The sequence below is a fragment of the Coptis chinensis genome, unplaced genomic scaffold (assembly GCF_015680905.1).
Source record: "Coptis chinensis isolate HL-2020 unplaced genomic scaffold, ASM1568090v1 utg1029_pilon_pilon, whole genome shotgun sequence".
Taxonomy (NCBI): domain Eukaryota; kingdom Viridiplantae; phylum Streptophyta; class Magnoliopsida; order Ranunculales; family Ranunculaceae; genus Coptis; species Coptis chinensis.
In genome coordinates, this window is record NW_028238094.1 from 49,771 (window position 1) to 68,275 (window position 18,505).

The window sequence follows — 18,505 nt, forward strand, 5'->3', positions numbered from 1 at the left end:
GGAATATAGGTGTCCTTGACCTTCATTGCTCAACATGCCTAATCAGACATAGACAAGGTTTGCAACGTGCGGTAAATTAATAAATTTATCTAGGTTAAAGTGGGTTTCCAAAGTGCGGAGAGTTAGTATCGTCAGGTTCTATCTTTTACAAATTTCAATCTCAAAGATGCTTACCTGGTTTAGAGAATGACCACAAGATGTTCCAAATAAGACTTCTCGTCCAAAACAAAGCCATCTTTTATCCAAACTTAATCAGGTAACCTAGTTCCAGACCAAGCAGTCCTTGCTTGATGGTGTTGTAAGAATCAAGAGTCAAGACAATCCAGATCGAGAAGATCAAGTAAAACAATTAGACTTCATATTCTTTACTGAAAAAAATTAACTACAGGTCCCTTGACATGAACAAATATGGTTGAAATAACACTGACAGCAAAGTTCTTAGTAAGAACCCCATGAACGTGCTAATGCATCAAACACCCTAGCATGCAAGAAGCGCGTTCAATGCATTGATAAAGCATCCCCGTCAGTCAACATACAATTGCTTAAAATACAGAAAGCTATAATAATCTACTCGGCATGGGAAAATTCTTAACTACGCCATGCAAAGGCTTGCCTTCGTGCCAGTGAACATTTTCTTCCTCGTTACGTCTTAAAATCAATTTCCGCCAAATGACGATGTTCAGAAAGAAATCTATTATAAGCACATATCACACAAAACTAAAATGCTCCACATGAGAGTTCTTAAAGCCGACAAAAAATGGCAAAACCAATAACGATAGACAAGTATAACTAGTCATTCCTGCGTACAACCATGACATATATAACAAGGGAAATGGGGTTATATTCACAGCTATAGACTGAACTGAAGACCATCAACTACAAATTTATTTGAAAGAGTTCTGGTCTAGAAAACACCAGGATGATTTGGAAAAAAACAAAGATACTAAATAGAATCTCAAGCAAGAACTGCACCAAAGCAAGCCATGGTTTTGATCTTTGACCTAGAAGCCTTACATCGCTTACTCTTGAAAAATAATCGTAATGTTCCCAACCCTATTCTCTTACTTTTTGCTCTTCCTAGAGCCACGACTTCTACACTGTTGCTGCCCACGTTTACCAGCATTCTTGCTGGTGGTTGAAGGCTGTCCAATTCCAGAGGAGGGAACAGGCCCAGGATGCCCAGGAACCAAAGCAGGGAACCCAACAGCAGGGATTCTGTGATACAAACAAAAAAGAATAAATACCCAAGTAAAATGTTCTTACATTTTATATATATAACATTTACATTCATGCCCACAACAGCAGCTCCACATGTCAAAAGACTTGATAAGTTTGTTTGAGGTCACGTCATCCACAGGGATGTCAGAAAATTTCAATTTCTTAAATTGACAATCAGGGTAACTGATGTGAACGGGATGTGACCCTCACTGCCTCCTCTCTGTTAGTAAAGACTAAAGAGAATAAAATTGGAAGCAAAGAAACAACGAGACAGGACCTACACACAAATGCACCCAAAAATACCTACAGCAAGCCAGTCAATGTAGACCGCACTAGTTTCCGACACATACTAACCTGAAACCTTCAGCAGTTTGCAGCCCCTTACTAACCTAAAACCTGTAAAACTACTCAACTTATACCTTGGATTTTTTCCAAGTCAGGAAAACAAAAAGAATCCCCAAACAGGATTGGTACAATACAAAATATGAGCTAAAACCCAAATGCAGTCTACAGTCAGAAGTATAAAAACTAGAAATAATGATTAAGAAAGAGATGGATCGAGGAATCATACCCAACAAGAGTACGGCAGACTCCTGCTTGGTTCTAGAAGCAGTGATGGCTTTCTCCTTGTGTAATTGCAGATGGAGAGCATGATTCTCGGAGGCGCAACAGTGGAGCAAGCGCTGCAACCTGATGCACTCTCCCTCGAGATATCTGCTCTTGACTTCCAAATCCTTGACATACATCTTCTTCCTCTCTCTTGATCTTACAGCAGCATCTCTGTTTCTCAATTGCCTGAATTGGCGAGAAAGACAAACTTGTCATTTGTTGTCAAACGAAAGTAGTATCATTCTACTCGAGTTGGTTTAAGAAAACACAAATTATTAAGAAAATATATGATAAATAATAACGAGACAAGGGGACTGTTTTTAATCAACATCAAAAATTTAAAGGACATCGATAAAAAGTAGTTTTTGTTGACGATAAAACAAGTGAAAATAGTAATGCTAGTACCTCTTACGCTTCTTGGTGATGGGATCATCAGCAGCATCGTCTTGAGAAGCATCATTGGCATGGGTGTCGTTGGGGGGATCGGAGGACTCGGGGGTCCGAGTAGTAGAAGACGACTCCGACTCATCAACAACTTGATTATTATTATTAGTATTTGTAGCACCAGCGTCGTCATGAACAAGATAATCATCATTGACGAAAAGGGGAATCTCGAGATCTGCAAAAAAATCAAGAGGAGGAGGATCTTCTTGAGGGGGATTCGTCGTCCTTGAATAGAATCTCTTCGATTTCCCCAAGCCAGGAGAACTCCTCGCAATTGATCAGACTCAAAACATTGTTGTCTTCTTCCCCATCATCTCTCTCTCTTACTAGGGTTTGTTAACTAATAATTCCACACAGGGATGGGCCTTAAATTGGATGGTTCCTTAGTCATCAAGGAAAACCAACCAACTTTGACCCTACTACTATTTTTTCTTTTTTCCCGTCATCCAACCAATAGAATCGCGTTAAAACATCATCATAATTTCAACACATTTCACAATTAATAACTTTTCAGCAGATTATTGATATTTTGAAACCACGATATTTTATCTTCTAATAAACTCCATATTATTTCACGCTCAACATTTAATCGCCCATCATCAACGGGCTGCTAAAAAATATTGCGTATTTTAGCTCCGTCAAAATTGTTAAACCCAATTTATGCACCAACACATTTTTTGATATTTTCGATTTCTATTTCGACGGCATAATTTGTCCCGTGCATTTTAATTATTTTTATTAAAAAAAAAAACAAACATTCAAACGGGCTCGTCTGTCCCTAATTTTTTTACTAAAAAAAAATCAAAACATTAAAACGATAAAACTTGACCGTTCAAAAAATTAAAAAAATTGACCTGTCTAATATCTGAACGACTAAAATTGTCCCGCGAAATGGCTACTAAATTTCTGAGTATTTTGGTCGAAAATTTAATAATTGCTAACATAGAAACGGGTGTTTGATAACGCGTTGGTGAACAAAATTACCAAAAAAATTGTTACCTGTCACATTAGAAATGGAATATAAAAAGCGTTGATGATACTCTAACTGGTAATATTCATTTAACAATTTTCAAATCAATACCAATATTGCAATATTCATCAATTTACCCTTTCCTTTATGTATGAGCATCCATGTTGAAGTTCCCACCTCCGAATTTGAATCACTGACCATAAACAAAACTAAACTGTTTTTTGTTTCCATTTAGTCAAATAATCTTTGAACAAACAGGTGTGAATCTTGATTATAAACCCTAAACTTATTGCATACTGAACCCATTTACAATCAGAAAGTTGAATTTCCTCTTATTGAATGTCAAAACTATTGTAATTACAATTATCTTAAAGGTAAAATTGTTCAACTCAGATGAAATTTACCAAATACACCTTTACCCTGAAACGACTGTAACGATTAAAATCTTTAAAAATTACCACCAATGCACTGTTTCCTTAATTAATAGTCTAAATCTACAAGGCAGAGTCGCAGAGAGCCGCTACTTCTCTGAGTTATCATGCACTTGCTGCCATGGCCCCATTACCCCAACCAAAGAAGGAAGAAAAAGATGGGACGAATTCCTGGAATCTGTTTGTTACGGAAAGGGCAACTGCAGAAGGATTATTCTCACCACTTGCTGCAGCATTCAGTACCAAGAACACCACTGCTTCCTGAATCACAAACTTACCGCTCTGATTGTTGAATCCAGAAGGAGCAAAAGGCAAAGAAACACTACCGTCTAATATCAATGAGTAACATACTACATGTATAATATCACTTTAAAATTTTCATTCACCATTCCGCAATTGGAACGTATTCTATCTCCTAAATGCTATACCCACCAATAGTACTTTGCTGGTTGTATTTCAAGAAGCAAATCTAACCATAATTAACTATAAGACATCCATAATTATTTGCTGCATGAACAGAACCTCAATGAACAGAGAAGTGGTGGAACATGCGAAACCACACACTAAGTCATAACCTAATTTATACAATCCAATTTTATTGGATGAACTTAATATTACCACTGCAGGACATGTCATTGTTATAAGATGTCAGTGTCTGAATCATGGAATGTCCCTGAAACAAGAGCTTGGATCCTCTTCAACTAGAATACTGCATAGTTCAAGATGAAACTGCATATTGAGCTTGGACTCATCACCCAAGGGATTGCTTTGAGGAAGATAATTCAATTAAAACAACACTAAATTTGCATCCATCCTCCTGTTTACGACTACGTCCTATTGTATCTAAACGTACCATCTCCTCCATGATATGATAAATCCAATTTAAAACGAGAATCCAGTCTACAGCATCCTTTTCTGTGTGGGTGGTTCACTTCCTCGGTGAACATTCGCACACTAAATAAAAATCGAAAGTCTCACTGCCTGCAACACTACCAATATAGCTGTAGAAGAGAACCAATTGATCATTCATCTACAAAAAGTTTGCATTATTGATTATCGTTCCCTTGTGGGACTATATAGCACTATGCTTTCCAAATTTCTAGTGTAAACAAGTTAGACAATGGCTTGTCTGTTTTCTTTCTTTTTTTCGTTTTTTGATGGTCAACAGAGCAGGGTTTTTTTTTTTGCTCAGTACAGAGTGTGTCATAAAAGAGGGGTGCAACACGAGAAATTCTTTGTTTTAGAGCAGGTATTTTTTATAAGAACCAATAAAAAACAATAACCAACTTAACCAAAAAATAAACTTATTTTGAATGTGATATGACCCTATGTCAAACCTAAGACCCAAGTGGAAAAAGTAATACCTCTCGAAGTCGTGTATATACATCTTGATCCTGCATATTTGAAATGAAGACCTTCCCTAAACTGCAGAAATATTTATCGGAACAAACAAGATAATTAAGAACTTAATTCCAATCAACACCCGTACACTCTAAACCCTAAGAACATATAACTTCATAAAAGTGTGTTAAAAGAACAAAACAGTAAGTCGTGATTGAAGAGGCGAACTTCAATGATGAGCATTTTGAAATAGAAAGTCGAGCTTATACAATATCTAATCACTTCAAATAACAAAATAAATAATTTTATATAAATAGCCAGAAGAACCGTAGAAAACACTTTCCTTTTAATATACGATTTAAGAAACCTAATAGAAATAGAATGTTGGAACAAGCAAAATGCTCTTGAAAGAAAGATGGGCGGGCATAAAGATACTGAACGAATAATTTACCTACAACTACATAATGATATGGCTTCAAGTAGAATTGTGTGATGATGGAAAAGTTCACGTTGCCAATCCCAACATTTAAAATAAAGCATAGACGATGATCCCTTTCAACAATTCACCAATTGAGTTCCAAAATCAATCACAAGAAATGATCAGACAGAACCCAGTATGATCAATTATAATTTATAAATACAAAGAGTAGTTAGTTATGTGAAAAGCAAACGAAGAACAATTAACAATGTCACAAAGCCATAGAAGAACTACTATTATGATATTATCACTAGACGAAGGAAGCACAAATAAGAGGGAAGATTGTTGAAAACAAGGAGAAGTGCTTCTACCTCACTGATAAACGATCAAATCATGTCCTCAGTGATTCACATCAGTATTACTACAGGGAGCTCTACAAGATGAAACCATGATCCAAAAGATTTTAGTAGTTAAAATAATAGAAGAAGCAGAAGAAACATCTCAAAACTAGTAGTAAAGTATGAATACAGCTATATCCTCGAAACACCAATTAAGGGCCAAGTCACTACCAATAACCAGAACCACCACAACTAAAACATAGCATCCCTAGATAAAACTAAGACAGTGCCAAAAGCAGAAGCAATGACAAAACCAGTCCCACTTCAAGTTGTTTTCTCCGCAAAACAAGTCAACTGACAAACAACATAACCACAGCTGAATCAGTGCCTCCCCTCCCTTTCCCTGTTCCACTCTTCAATCCTTGCCCTCCGTTCCTCACTCCCCTCCCTTGCAGAACTTCCGGTGTGCCTTGGGCTCCCATGTCGTCTTCTCCCACCATCGCTGTCATATCTACCATGCCTGTCAGCACTTCTCCGGCCATTTCCATAGTAATCCCCTCGATCTCGATAGTCCCCAAGCCCCTCTGAGTGTCTTCTGCGGTGTGGGCTCATACTCCTGCTTCGACTACGACTCCCCCTAGAGCGACGGTGGTAGGATCCATAAAGCTTTTTCCTCAAGTCCCTGCCAATCTGTTTGACGTGCATAAAATTACAGTAACCACCTCGGTTGCAGTTGTTCTCCTCAAACTGTCGGCACGTAGCCTCACGGAAGTCAGTAACGGGGGAGAAATCAGCAATAATGGGGCGGCCAGAATAGAAACGGCCCTGCAAGGCTTTCAAAGCAGCAGCAGCCTGGTCTTCCTCAGTGAACTGAACATAGACATTGCCAACCATGTGATCAGCGAGGTTGTCGCAAATGTTGAGACTCTCAATCTCGCCAAACTTGTGGAGCTCCTCATAGATATCCTCGTAAAAGTCTTCAAAGTGCTCCTGGATCTTGCGAGGGTCAATAGGCTGTCCTTGGGCATCGACACCAGGGGTGATCATGTCGGGGCGCTGGTACATGTTGGAAAGAAGGAGAGTTGGGGAAATAGTGGGGCGATTGTGAAGACGAGAGCATCGATCACCGTGGCGACAAGCACCGATCTTGAAGTAGAAGGGGCAATTGACACGGTCCTTCTCAGTGCCGAAAATGGAAGCTAAATGCTCCGCCATTGACCTTGTCTTTTATTTCTAATTAATATTTCTATGGAAAGATAAATTTGTTGGATTTTTTTTTTTTTTTTTTTTTCACCTGCAAAAAACAGGAAAACCCGCCTTGGAGAAAAAAGTAAACATTTCGATATTCATAAACCCACTAATTTATTTCTAATCAGCGAGATAACAAACAAAATAAAAAATCATAAAAAGAAGATCTCAAGCAAAGGAATTAATTACCTCGGCCTTGCTCGATCACGCAACGCCTTTAGGGTTTCAACGACTACAAATAACAGATATGTTATTTCTCGGGCTTAAACTTCAAGGGTTCAAGGGTCACGGTCACTTGGGCTTAGGGGTGCCAACGGCTCGGTTTTGGTTTGGGTTTTAACGGTTTTGGTTTGGGTTTTACTATTTACAAATCTATCGGTTTCGGTTATCAACGGTTTTAGTATGAGAATTATATAATCTAATCCAAAACTATCTTTTTTATCGGTTTCGGTTTTAATTTGGGTATTTATTATTTATTATAATTATTAAACAATTTCAATCATTTAAACACTAAAACTTGTTTTTATTTTTATTTGTTTATTTTCCTACATGATAATATTTTATGTATAATTAGTGATATATTTTTATGTATAATTAGTGATGTATCAACAAATTACACTATCAAAAAAAAAAAAAAATGATATATCAACAATCATATTTACATCAATCATCAATCTATAAACATATATCAATCATACACGTTAAAACATTTACCATTCATGTGATAATTTCAAGCTTTTATATAGAAATTAAAATAATCCCAAAATTTTGATTTTTCCTTATGTGCATACACATATATTTGTTTCTTTGTATTAACTCGATTGTGTACACGTGCAATCACATATATTTGTTACCTTAATATATTTTACGTGCATACACATATATCTGTCAACGTGTATTAACTCGCATTTTAAATCGAACATGCGAGTACATGCGTCTTACAATTACATCTCATCATTAATTTTTAACATGAACACTACATATTGGTTTATAATAAGTGCGTGTACCACAATATATCAAGTATGTGTATCCTATTTAAATATACACGTGCATAAATTAATAAATATAAAATATATTAGTTAATTCATAATATACACGTTGACATTATTATTAACATATATAATACACTTGTTTAACGTATTGTTATAAAATATATATTTAACAATACACGTTCACTATTATACTATACATATTTAATAGATTTTACACGTAAAAAACATATTTTATATTATAAAGTATGAGTTTGATTATTTTAAATGTAATATAATATTAAATTTTATATATTGATTGGTTTCGGTTTTGGTTCGGTTCCCACAGATTTTTTACTATTCAATTTCAGCTTTGGTTTTTTATCAGTTCAGTTCTTAATGACACATTTTAAATGGGTCTAACTTTTTAAGACCCAGAACCGAAACGTCCGGCTCAACACAACTAATTAATAAGACCTTTTTATCGTGAGTTTTTATTTAACTCTTTTATTTTTATATATTATAAGAGCAACCTCGGTTATGAATAATAAAGTTTCCACGCTTTTATGTGTCGGGTTAAGTGTTAGAAAGTTAGAGTTCTGAATTGAGTTATTGCCTTTCCGCTGCAATAATGTTTCTGAGGGTGTTTGCCGTATTGGGTGCTTCCTTCATCTTCGTCTACAAGAATTTGTTTTTGTTAAAATTAAATTAGCGTAAATCCACTTTGACTGAGGAAAAGATAACAAAGAACGGAGGTTAAAGTCCTAAACTGATGAATTGTGTCCTCGTCAAATGTAATATGTAGGCATGTAGCCAGTCAACACCTTTAAGCACTCAAGGTTAAAGTACGATTCATTCAACAAACCACCCTTCTTTCTAACATTATTGTCTGTCTGCCTCATATTGGAATAGAAAACTGAGAGATAGACATTAACTACTAGCACAGCAACAGATCTAATAAGTAATAACTGACTTATATTAATGTAAAAAGAAAGATCAAGAAGGATTTCAATTCAAATTGTGAACTTGATTCATTCAAATAGCCCCTCTTTTCAAACCAAGCAACAACCGTCTCCTCACCCTACTATTTAAATGACAGTTTGTGGTGCTCATCGATTTGTAATCAGTATTCATCATAAGCAAATGAGTTTCGATATATGGAACTGTGTTTCTAAAAGCCATGCATACTACTTGACAAGACTCAAAAAATCTCTTGGCGCAATGCTTCCTTTAGGAAAAGCTGATCCATCACAAGCACAAACTGGAAAGAGAACCAATCTCTAGGATCCCAACATTGATATATCTCCCCAGATTTCATAAGAAAATTCAACAAGTTAAAATGGACAGCATGGAAAAAATGGTCAAGATGGAGTTGGACAGCTTTAAAGATGAAAGCTGAACTGCATGTCAGAATCCAATTACAACAGATGAACATAAACATATAATCTGATTATCTAGGAAGACTGTTTTGATGAAAATTTCGCAGAGGGTCTTCCTTCAGTAACTCAGTTTCCCTGCAATATAAATGGAGGGCATTGAGATCAGACTTTCAATCAATACTTAGAAAAGGAAATATTTAATGGCAATTGCTTACTTCTTAAGGTCTCTACTATCTCCCTGCCTAAGTTGCAACATTGAAGACTTATCACTTTCACTTGTCACTGTTGATCTGATGCAACAAAAATAATGACTGAGGCACTGAGCAACAGTGGTAGAGTCACTGGAAAAGAAAAGGGACAACATAATAACAGTTTCCAATGCTAAATTCCTTACTGCATGCATTCTTCGTCAACAAACACCTCAATGAAACTGCTGGCTGACGCTGCTACTGCTCTAGACCCAGGTTTCTTCGAAATCTGATCAAATAATTCCGATAAATTGGTATGTGCGAACTTTGGGAAATGGCAAATAGACACAAAGCAAAGTGACTATGGATTCTACCTTATTGGTATTCCACGTGGTAGGAATTGCAGTATTCTCTTTGTTCCTCTCAGACCGCGTTCCTAAAGTGAGCCAAGATGTCGCATCCATCTTTGACAATTCTGGCTGATTATTACGGATGACATTTGCATCTGTATCCTTGTACACGGAAAGTGGAGTACGATGAACCCTGCAAAAATGAACTTAAACTCAGTAAATGCTTTACAACCAAGTGGGTTGTATCCTAGATAAAATATACGCTCAGGATAAACATTTCGGCTATAATTAAGAATTCCTTTCCTGCAGTATGGAATATCGAATAAATTTTGTAGTACTACAGAACATAAAAATCAAAACATTTCGGCTATAATTAGCATTCCTTTCCTGGAGTATCGAATAAATTTTGTAGTACTGCAGAACACGAAAGTCTATACAATATTCCCTGCATAGCAATTTCCTATCTCAATTAATACTCAATAAAAAATGCAAGTGATTTGCTTTTTGTTTGTGTGTAAATGTGTCTCTTCGTTTGCACAATCAAAAGTTTCATTTACTTAGAATTCCTATTCCTCTGAGCATAAACTGGGTTGGCAATATTTCATTCCAGATATGATTGACTTGTGAAATTCAATTAAGACAAGATTTGCGAGGTGGTTATTAACCTAGATAACATCAATGGAAGCTAAACGCTAGACTAAGGCTTCTTGAGATATCTGAAATTCTGAATTTCCCTAATTCTCCTACAGTAGGTAGTAAATTAATAGGTTATAAACTCAACAAAGTGTAGACTATGCAGCCTTGTAAGTCCTCAAGTTTAGGTTCAAAGAGGGAAAAAAATCAATAAGCTCACCTTTCTTGCTTCATTTTTTTCTTAGAAAGATCAGAACTCTCTACAACCTGCCTCTCTGCAACAATAGAAATTGGCACCAATAAAGTATGTTAATACTAGAAATGTTATAATCATGGTAAACAGTTTAAAGGTGCAACAAAACTGACTAAACGTACGAAGTTCTCCCCTATCTAATATAGTTCCAAAACTTCGAGCTGGTAAGTGATCAGATGGCTCCTATAGATTAAGAAAATAGCAAACCAATAAGTAGCAATATTATTAAAATAAAAGAGATGAAGATAAATTCTAAATCAGTCAGTTTACAACTTACTTCAGTACAAGGTTTTGGCTTCCTCATTGAACGCGAAAAAAATTTCTTGTATGTAGCTTCTAGCTTATTAATAGGTTGAGCCTCTCTACATGCAAACATGTTTTATACTTACATTAGAAACAAACTAGACATAGCAAAGACCACAGCTAGATTGTATTAGAGATACAGAACTTCATTGTGGCCCACAAATCTGCCATATTGGAGCCTTTTTAACTTAGATGAGGTGAAAGTGTAACTCACCTAGCTAACCCAAGGTTGAAGATTTCATTGGCAATTTTAAGCTTATTCTTGGATTCCATGTGCAAAGCATATGTGATGTAATACACTGAATGTGTTTTACCAATCCCATTTGCCTCCAGAAAACTGTATATTACCTCAGCATCAGAACAGTTCCCTGCCTGAGGTGCCAAAATATAGGAAACAGAATTAAATGATTACTTTGACTATATTAGATGAAGAAAAGTGAAGTGAAGGAACATACATATTCTAACCACACTTTCAGATAACGGAGATCATCTTTGTAACGTTCCAAATGCCAAAAAGAGCGTAAGCATTGTTCATATATCACAACCAAACCAGAGCAGTCTCCACCAGAGGGGAAAGACTCCTGGACCCATTTAATGCACCTAAGAATATAAAAATATATAGAACCCCAAGGTCAGTAGTTGGACATGAAAGAAAAGCAGTTTGCGGCATACTTGATATTAGGCCAAACAAAAGGACAAAACCAGATTTTACAAATATGACGCGTGTCATTGAACGATGTGTGCCAAAACTTCAGCTCAGACATCAAGACATTATCATACACCTCAAATATCTTATATTATTATATATTACAAGACAGGTCTATACTAAAAGAGTTGCAATAATATGAATCGCTTTGTAGTGTATCAGTAAATTTATTCATCTCAAATTAGACTCTTCTGACACCACTATAAGGACTTGCTCCAACGTCAGGTGTCGATATCGATAAATTATGAGTAGGGTATACAGTTAGGACTAGTGTAAATCCTTGACAGGCGTGTTGAGATATAACTAAGTCCACTGAGCATGAGAAGCTGCAGATCTAACCAGGATCAGTTCTGTTTATGTCAATGTCAATGTCCTGTGTTTTAAGGAAGATATGTGATTTATTGAAAGGTTAGAAAAAGAAAAAGGCCAAAAAAAAAATGAAAATAAAAGAGAGAGAGTTTACTGGAGCCATGGCTGAAGAGGGTCATCTCCTTGATACTCATCAATTGCCTCGATCAAGCACCTGAAAATGAATTCAAGAAAATAATCACACGCACAAATAAAATTTATTAAAAAAAAAAAAAAAAAAAAAATGCGTTGAGGGTGGACCTTCTTTGGTGGAGGAGAGATTTGCGTAGTTGATTGTCAGAAAGAGAAATGAGGGATTGGTTGAGGAGATTGATGTTTCGTCCCCTCTTCAAAGGCCTCACGTTCTCCTTGAAAACTTCCCACTCGTTCCCCGTACTTTTATTCGATATCAGAAACTCTGTCTCCGGATCCAACCTCCCCCCTTCCATCTCTCTCTCTCTCTTAATGTTAACGTTGTTTTATTTTATTAATGTTAATGAAGGCTTTTCAAATTTTGAAATGCGCTCCTCGTACCAATGTGGATACCTCTCAACTTGACGTTGATCAGTGGATGTGGACACCCTAGGGGTGATAAAAGGGCCGGGCCTGGCTAGCCCCCACTCAAACCATAAAAGCCTTTAACCCCCCTCTACCCTCATTTTCGAGAGCCAAATGAGGGTCGGGTAGGACCCGGTCTAATTATACTTTATTTTATTTTTTTTTTTTTTTTTTAATTATATTTTGATTATGTATATCAATTTTAATTAAGTAGACAATACTAATTTTTATGTCTTTAGAAAAAAATAAAAAAAATAGATAGAGATGGTGAAAGAGATGATATTCTTAAAACATCAATATTTTTCATACTTAACTATGTTGTTATATTAGATTTGCTTTTATGTATGACTTATATACCTATCATTAAATCAATTACAAAAACACATATGTTATGCTATGTTCTAATTTATCTCCTATTGAAAACTAATTTAGTGATTTTTTTTTATACAATTTAGATAATTATAGTATAATACATAAATATAATGTAAAATAACAATAAAACGTATGAGGGTTAAATGAGGGTTAGTGAGGGCTTAATGAGGGTCGAGCTCATGCTTCATAACCTAGGCCCTAGTCCGCCCCTTATAAGTTTGAGAGCCGGGCCGACCCGACCCGTCTCTCAAATCTGTGAGGGCCAACTTTTGAAGGCTTGAACATGCAATTTTGAGAGTGGGTCGGGGCGAGTTGAGGGCCAGGCCGACCCGTCCCTCAAATATGTGAGGGCCCAATTTTAAAGGATTGAACATGCAATTTTGAGAGACGGATCGAGACGGGTTGAGGGCCTGAGGGCCAAATTATCACCCCTACTTTTACACCCCTAATAATTCGGGCCAACCCACACCTGCTTCTCAACGACGTCACATTGATGACCAAGTGCCAACACACCCACCCTCAACAACTCCGTTCATAGTGGGTATGCTAGTAGTATCTACATGTAATAAAGCAACGGTTGATTCTAACAAACAACAAATTGAATTGTAAAATAAACTTAACATATATCGCACACCGAGGAACCAGGATTCAACGTCTAGGTGGAAGGGCATTAGTAAATATTGTGTAAAAATCTTTGGGGTGCGAATCCTTATAATCTATTAATCTAGACATTTTTCTAGCAAATTACTAATACAACTAGAAAGTAGGTTTGTTTATATGCGCATGCTCTTTTGAAAACTTGCTTAATTATCATAACTATGCATATAGAAAATTTTTAATAAATCATTTTAATTGGGAAAATGATTCCCGTTTTAGTTGATAACTTGTTTTAATTTATTAACAAATTGGTTTAATTAAGTTTTAAAAACCGTTATTTTTTATTTAGAGAGAGATTCCGTTTTATAGCTAGCTTAATTTAGAAGTGTGATATCCGTTTTAATAAGAGAAATACACATGTTTTAATTAGAATTGGTAGATTTTTTCCTTTTAAATAGGGAAGCAATTTTCGTTTTAATAGAAGATGGCATAGAATTTTAATAAGGCTCGAAAAATACCTTCTGTGTGAGCTATTAATATTAAAACTAGAAAGTAGATTTATTCATACGCACCCGCTCTTTTATAAACTTGCTTAACAATCACACACACACACACACACACACACACACACACACACACACACACATGGGCTGGCTACGTCAACATACAGAAATGACATACTGAATTGACATACACAATCCAAAAGCAGACTTGCACATTGCTCTAAGGGCTGATTTTTGGTAGATATTATCTCCCTACGATGGATAGTATCTCACTATCTCCACAAAAAATCAGCTCAATCGGATGTGTCTAGTTTTGTCAAAAGAGTGTTAAAATTTTGGATCGTCAAATAAATTTCTAATTTGAACTCAATTTTTGGTAGGGTTAGACATGTTCAAAGGAGCTGATTTTTTATGGAGATGATCTCCATGTTGTGGAGATCACATCTCCATAAAATCAACTTTTAATTCATTATGTAGGTAGGTAGGATTGCGTATGTTAATTCCGTATGTCATTTCTGTATCTCGACGTAGCCAGCCATATATATATATATATACACACACAAATTGTGATTCCTATTTTTGTCGCTAACCCGTTTTAATTTTATAATAAATTGTTTTAATCAAATATTAAAAACCCATTTTAATTTCTGAATAAATTGTTTTAATTAAATTTTAAAAACCCGCTTTTAATTGGAGGAGGGATCCCATTTTAATTAGAAATGTGATTCCCGTTTTTAATTGGAGAATGATTATTGTTTTAATAAGAAGTGCTAGATTTTTATTTTTCAATATGGGATAATTTCTCATTATAATAGGAGAAGGATTCTCATTTTAATTAGAAGTGCTATAATTTCTCTTTTCAATAGGATATGAATTTCCATTTTAATAGGAGTTGGTGACGTGGAATTTTAATAGAGCTAGAAAAATACCCATTGTGGGAGCTTTAATCTTAACAAGAGTTTGGACCTGGCCATATGGCCAGAATCATTTCTAAAATTCACATCCCCTAAATTTTTGTGAGGAATTCAATGACTGATAATTATTAGCATAAGTTTTTGGAGTTGATTTAACAATTTTTTTCTTTTTGGAGTTGATTTAGCAATTTCTTCTTATTGGAGTCATATAAAATTTCCTTGTCAGATATTGATTGAATTATTAAAGTTGTGTTGTATCAGGAAACTTCTTAAGATTAAGAGTTCATGTTGTATTAGGAAATTTCTTATGTGATTAATTAAGAGTGTCCACGTGGCATACCTATGTCTCGAGAATTGGCCACCTAGGCAAGAGATTGTCCACATAAGATGTACTCTGCTTTAATATAGAGATAGGCGATACCGACTCTTTTAAAAACTTACTCAACAATCATAACTATACATATAGTAATTTTATAACAATTTGTCATTTATGTTTTCGTTGCTAACCAGTTTAATTTTCTAACAAATTGTTTTAATTAAGTTTTAAAAATCCATTTTTTAATTGGGGGAAGATATCCCATTTTAATTTAGAAGTGTGATTCCCATTTTAATAGGAAAATTGAAGGATTTCCATTTTAATTATAACAAGGTTTTTTACCCAGCCATTGGTCGGGCTCTTTTAGAGATTCACTTTTATTTCCACTTTTAATCTTGCGTGGTTGATATCTTTATAAAAAAACTAAAACTTAATGTTGTGTTCCCATAGAGTTATCATCTCACCTAGTGTAGTTGCTTCCATATGTGTTTTAGTAAAGGACCATAATCCATTGAATTGGTATCTCTAATGCATCTTCAAGGTTGTCAAAGTGGCATTTAAATTTGAATTTACCTAGTAACGAACCAATTACTGGATTATTTTCCAAAAGAGAATCTCCATAGCGTGTGCTTCAAATATTCTTCTTGTTTCGCACATACATTAAATCAACACTCCCCACCATATATAGGATGACATTTAGCTCAATAGTTAGTGTTGATACCCTGGCTAATCATTTTCCAATGTTATCTAAACCTTCTCTATAAAATGTTAATATTACTTCAAGTCCTAGATTGCCCTCATCAACTCCATCTGTTTTAATCTTGACCTCTGACATATTATTATATGCAGTGACAAATCATAGTCACAAATTCGGAATTCAACCTCAATTCGGTAAGGATGAAATCGTTAAGTCGTACAAAATTATTAAAAAAATCGGAAAAGCCATAAATAATTAAAACATAAAATAGTATGTAGTATGTGATTATGCATCATGTCAAGGTTACTCCGAGCATATATCAAATTCAAAATTTGCAAATATATATGTAAAGTCTTGTTATATCTTACGATATCCTACAATTAATTGCAATTTAGAAAATAAAATATTAAAATAAATGAATAGAAAGCTATCCATCATCAAAAAAATTGCTACAAATTAGTAAACATCAAGAATTATGAGACCTTTATCATTTTTATTTTTTATTCGTTTTGAATTTCGGTAACCTGTCAATTTGGAGACTTTTTACGTTTTTTTGAAAAAATCAGAGATTTTTGTGACTATGCTCCCAATATACACGAATGTCCTCAAAATTGTTATTTTTGTATAGGGGTAATTTTGAGCGATCACGGTTCTACTACTAGACAAAGTTTGTAATGGCTCATTGGTTTATTTGATTGTGGCAGCATAGCCTAAACTTTGTGAGTTGTTTAGGTAAAAATCAAAACCACTCCAATTCAATCAGTTCCGAGTCTTAAATTTTAACCAGTTTATAAAACTCATGATCTTCATACTATACTAAGCTGCATGTATTAGTAATGACGACCCAATGATCTAGTTACTTTTTGTGCCACAAATTTGCATATGCATAGCGTTGTAGTTGTTGAATTGGCTACATTGCTAACCATTTTTGTTCTCAATCCGGTATTCATAAGAGACCACAAAGATTGTGGTAGCATTAAACCTAGTAGGACTACAGGAATGCTCCAAATTCTTGTATTCAAAATTTGCAACTCAATCTCATATGTGAACATTCAGTTCCTAGAAATATATTTTAGCAATAATAAGATTTGTTATACATTAGGAATCCCCTAATTAATATCAACACTTATATTATCAAGGATAATGAAATGACACAAACAGACGTACAATAAATACAGTTATAGCATCACAAATCTTTTGCCTGCACCGAAAGGATTATAAATATAACATCACATATATGCATTTTCTTGATCGAAAATCCATATGCTCCATAACCATTCAAGATTTTCTAGCACTATACGTCAATCTCACCTGCCAATATGCATAATATTTTTAGATAGCATCTTCTGATTGAATCCGGTTAAACCCTAATTGTTGCAAGACCAAATGACAATGTAACATTATAACTCAGTATGTAGCTTATTAAGATAAAGACTTGCACTGAAAATTTAGAAGTAACAATACCTATAACTGAGAGATTAAAGTGCTTGATAGAATTGATAGAGTATCTATAACAATACCTCTGACAAAGGATTCATGATTCATCGCGTACAATATAAATCTAAGCAAAACTTGATGAAGAAAAAAAAACGTAAGGGAGTGGTCATCTATTATAGCAAATCATGTAAAACCAAAAGAATGGGGTACGTTTTGGGGGGATTGCTTGCAAAGGTTGTTATTTGCCGAGTTCTTTAGCTTGTTATTGCAAGGAATTCAACGACTGTGATAATTATTAGCATAAATATTTAGAGTTGATTTAGCAAGGTTTCCTTATCAGAGTTGTATGAGATTTTCTTGCGAGATGTTGGTTGATTTATTAGAGTTGTGATGTATTAGAAAACTTCTTGAGATTAAGAGTTCACGTTGTATTATGAAACTTCTTATAATTAATTAAGAGTGTCCACGTGGTATATTTATGTCTCAAAAATGCGCCACTTAGGAAAGAAATTGTCCACATAAGATGTACTCTGCTTTAATATAGAGAGAGGTGATTGCTAGATTTTTCTTTTTCAATAGGGGATGAATTTCCATTATAATAGGAGAATTATTTGCGTTTTAATTAGAAATGCTATAATTTCTCTTTTCAATAGGAGACGAATTCCCGTTTTAATAAGAGTTGATGACACATAATTTTAAGAGCGTTAGAAAAATAACCCTTGTGGAAACTTTAATATTAATATATTGATATAGATATGACCGTACTCCATGGATCCCTCTTACCATATATCATGACATCTTGCGATATTTTGCATCTAAAACCAATAATAACCTTAATCTCATCACTTTATACTTTCTAGAGAGTTAATGCCACAAAACTATTTGGCCTTGTCATTCCACCACTAATGGACAATTTTACATAACTTGGAATACTTTCAAAATCCAAATCCTTCCGTGCATCAACCT

General features: G+C 34.9%; 3 protein-coding genes across 7 annotated transcripts; all 3 read right to left on the reverse strand.

Annotated features, from left to right (window-relative positions):
• Positions 1-800: 800 nt before the first annotated feature.
• BZIP60 (basic region/leucine zipper motif 60) lies at positions 801-2,546 on the reverse strand (the record flags this gene model as incomplete). The annotated part of the gene is made up of 3 exons (XM_086586431.1): positions 801-1,215; positions 1,790-2,013; positions 2,233-2,546. Coding segments are annotated over 3 exons (798 nt in total), but the record flags the coding sequence as incomplete, so codon positions are not given.
• A 1,000-nt stretch (positions 2,547-3,546) lies between these two features.
• Positions 3,547-7,282, reverse strand: LOC147474239 (splicing factor U2af small subunit B-like). Of its 5 annotated transcripts, XM_086586458.1 has the most exons (5): positions 7,207-7,282; positions 5,803-7,063; positions 5,037-5,097; positions 4,526-4,673; positions 3,982-4,381 (listed from the first exon to the last, which is right to left on the reverse strand). In XM_086586458.1, the coding sequence occupies exon 2, from the start codon at positions 6,982-6,984 to the stop codon at positions 6,151-6,153; it is 834 nt and encodes a 277-aa protein (XP_086442584.1). In that variant the 5' UTR covers positions 6,985-7,063; positions 7,207-7,282; the 3' UTR covers positions 3,982-4,381; positions 4,526-4,673; positions 5,037-5,097; positions 5,803-6,150. The 5 variants fall into 5 exon arrangements, with proteins under 5 accessions (XP_086442585.1, XP_086442584.1, XP_086442583.1 ...); XM_086586457.1 differs by lacking the exon at positions 7,207-7,282 and having other exon boundaries at positions 5,803-7,123; XM_086586456.1 differs by having other exon boundaries at positions 4,127-4,673.
• Positions 7,283-9,214: 1,932 nt separating this feature from the next.
• Positions 9,215-12,707, reverse strand: BUBR1 (BUB1-related (BUB1: budding uninhibited by benzymidazol 1)). The gene is made up of 11 exons (XM_086586454.1): positions 12,407-12,707; positions 12,261-12,320; positions 11,547-11,691; positions 11,306-11,463; positions 11,066-11,150; positions 10,911-10,971; positions 10,756-10,810; positions 9,927-10,095; positions 9,759-9,841; positions 9,580-9,654; positions 9,215-9,499 (listed from the first exon to the last, which is right to left on the reverse strand). Exons 1-11 carry the CDS (start codon positions 12,592-12,594, stop codon positions 9,436-9,438), a joined length of 1,143 nt encoding a protein of 380 aa, XP_086442580.1. The 5' UTR covers positions 12,595-12,707; the 3' UTR covers positions 9,215-9,435.
• Between the last annotated feature and the right edge of the window lie 5,798 nt (positions 12,708-18,505).

Excerpts from the sequence above, each read along its gene's own strand:
- LOC147474239 (XM_086586459.1), bottom strand. The coding sequence starts at position 6,984 with ATGGCGGAGCATTTAGCTTCCATTTTCGGCACTGAGAAGGACCGTGTC.
- BUBR1 (XM_086586454.1), bottom strand. The coding sequence starts at position 12,594 with ATGGAAGGGGGGAGGTTGGATCCGGAGACAGAGTTTCTGATATCGAAT. Across the intron at positions 11,464-11,546 it reads TGAAAGTGTGGTTAGAATAT|GCAGGGAACTGTTCTGATGC; the intron begins GTATGTTCCTTC and ends TTGGCACCTCAG. Across the intron at positions 9,500-9,579 it reads GATAGTAGAGACCTTAAGAA|GGAAACTGAGTTACTGAAGG; the intron begins GTAAGCAATTGC and ends TTTATATTGCAG.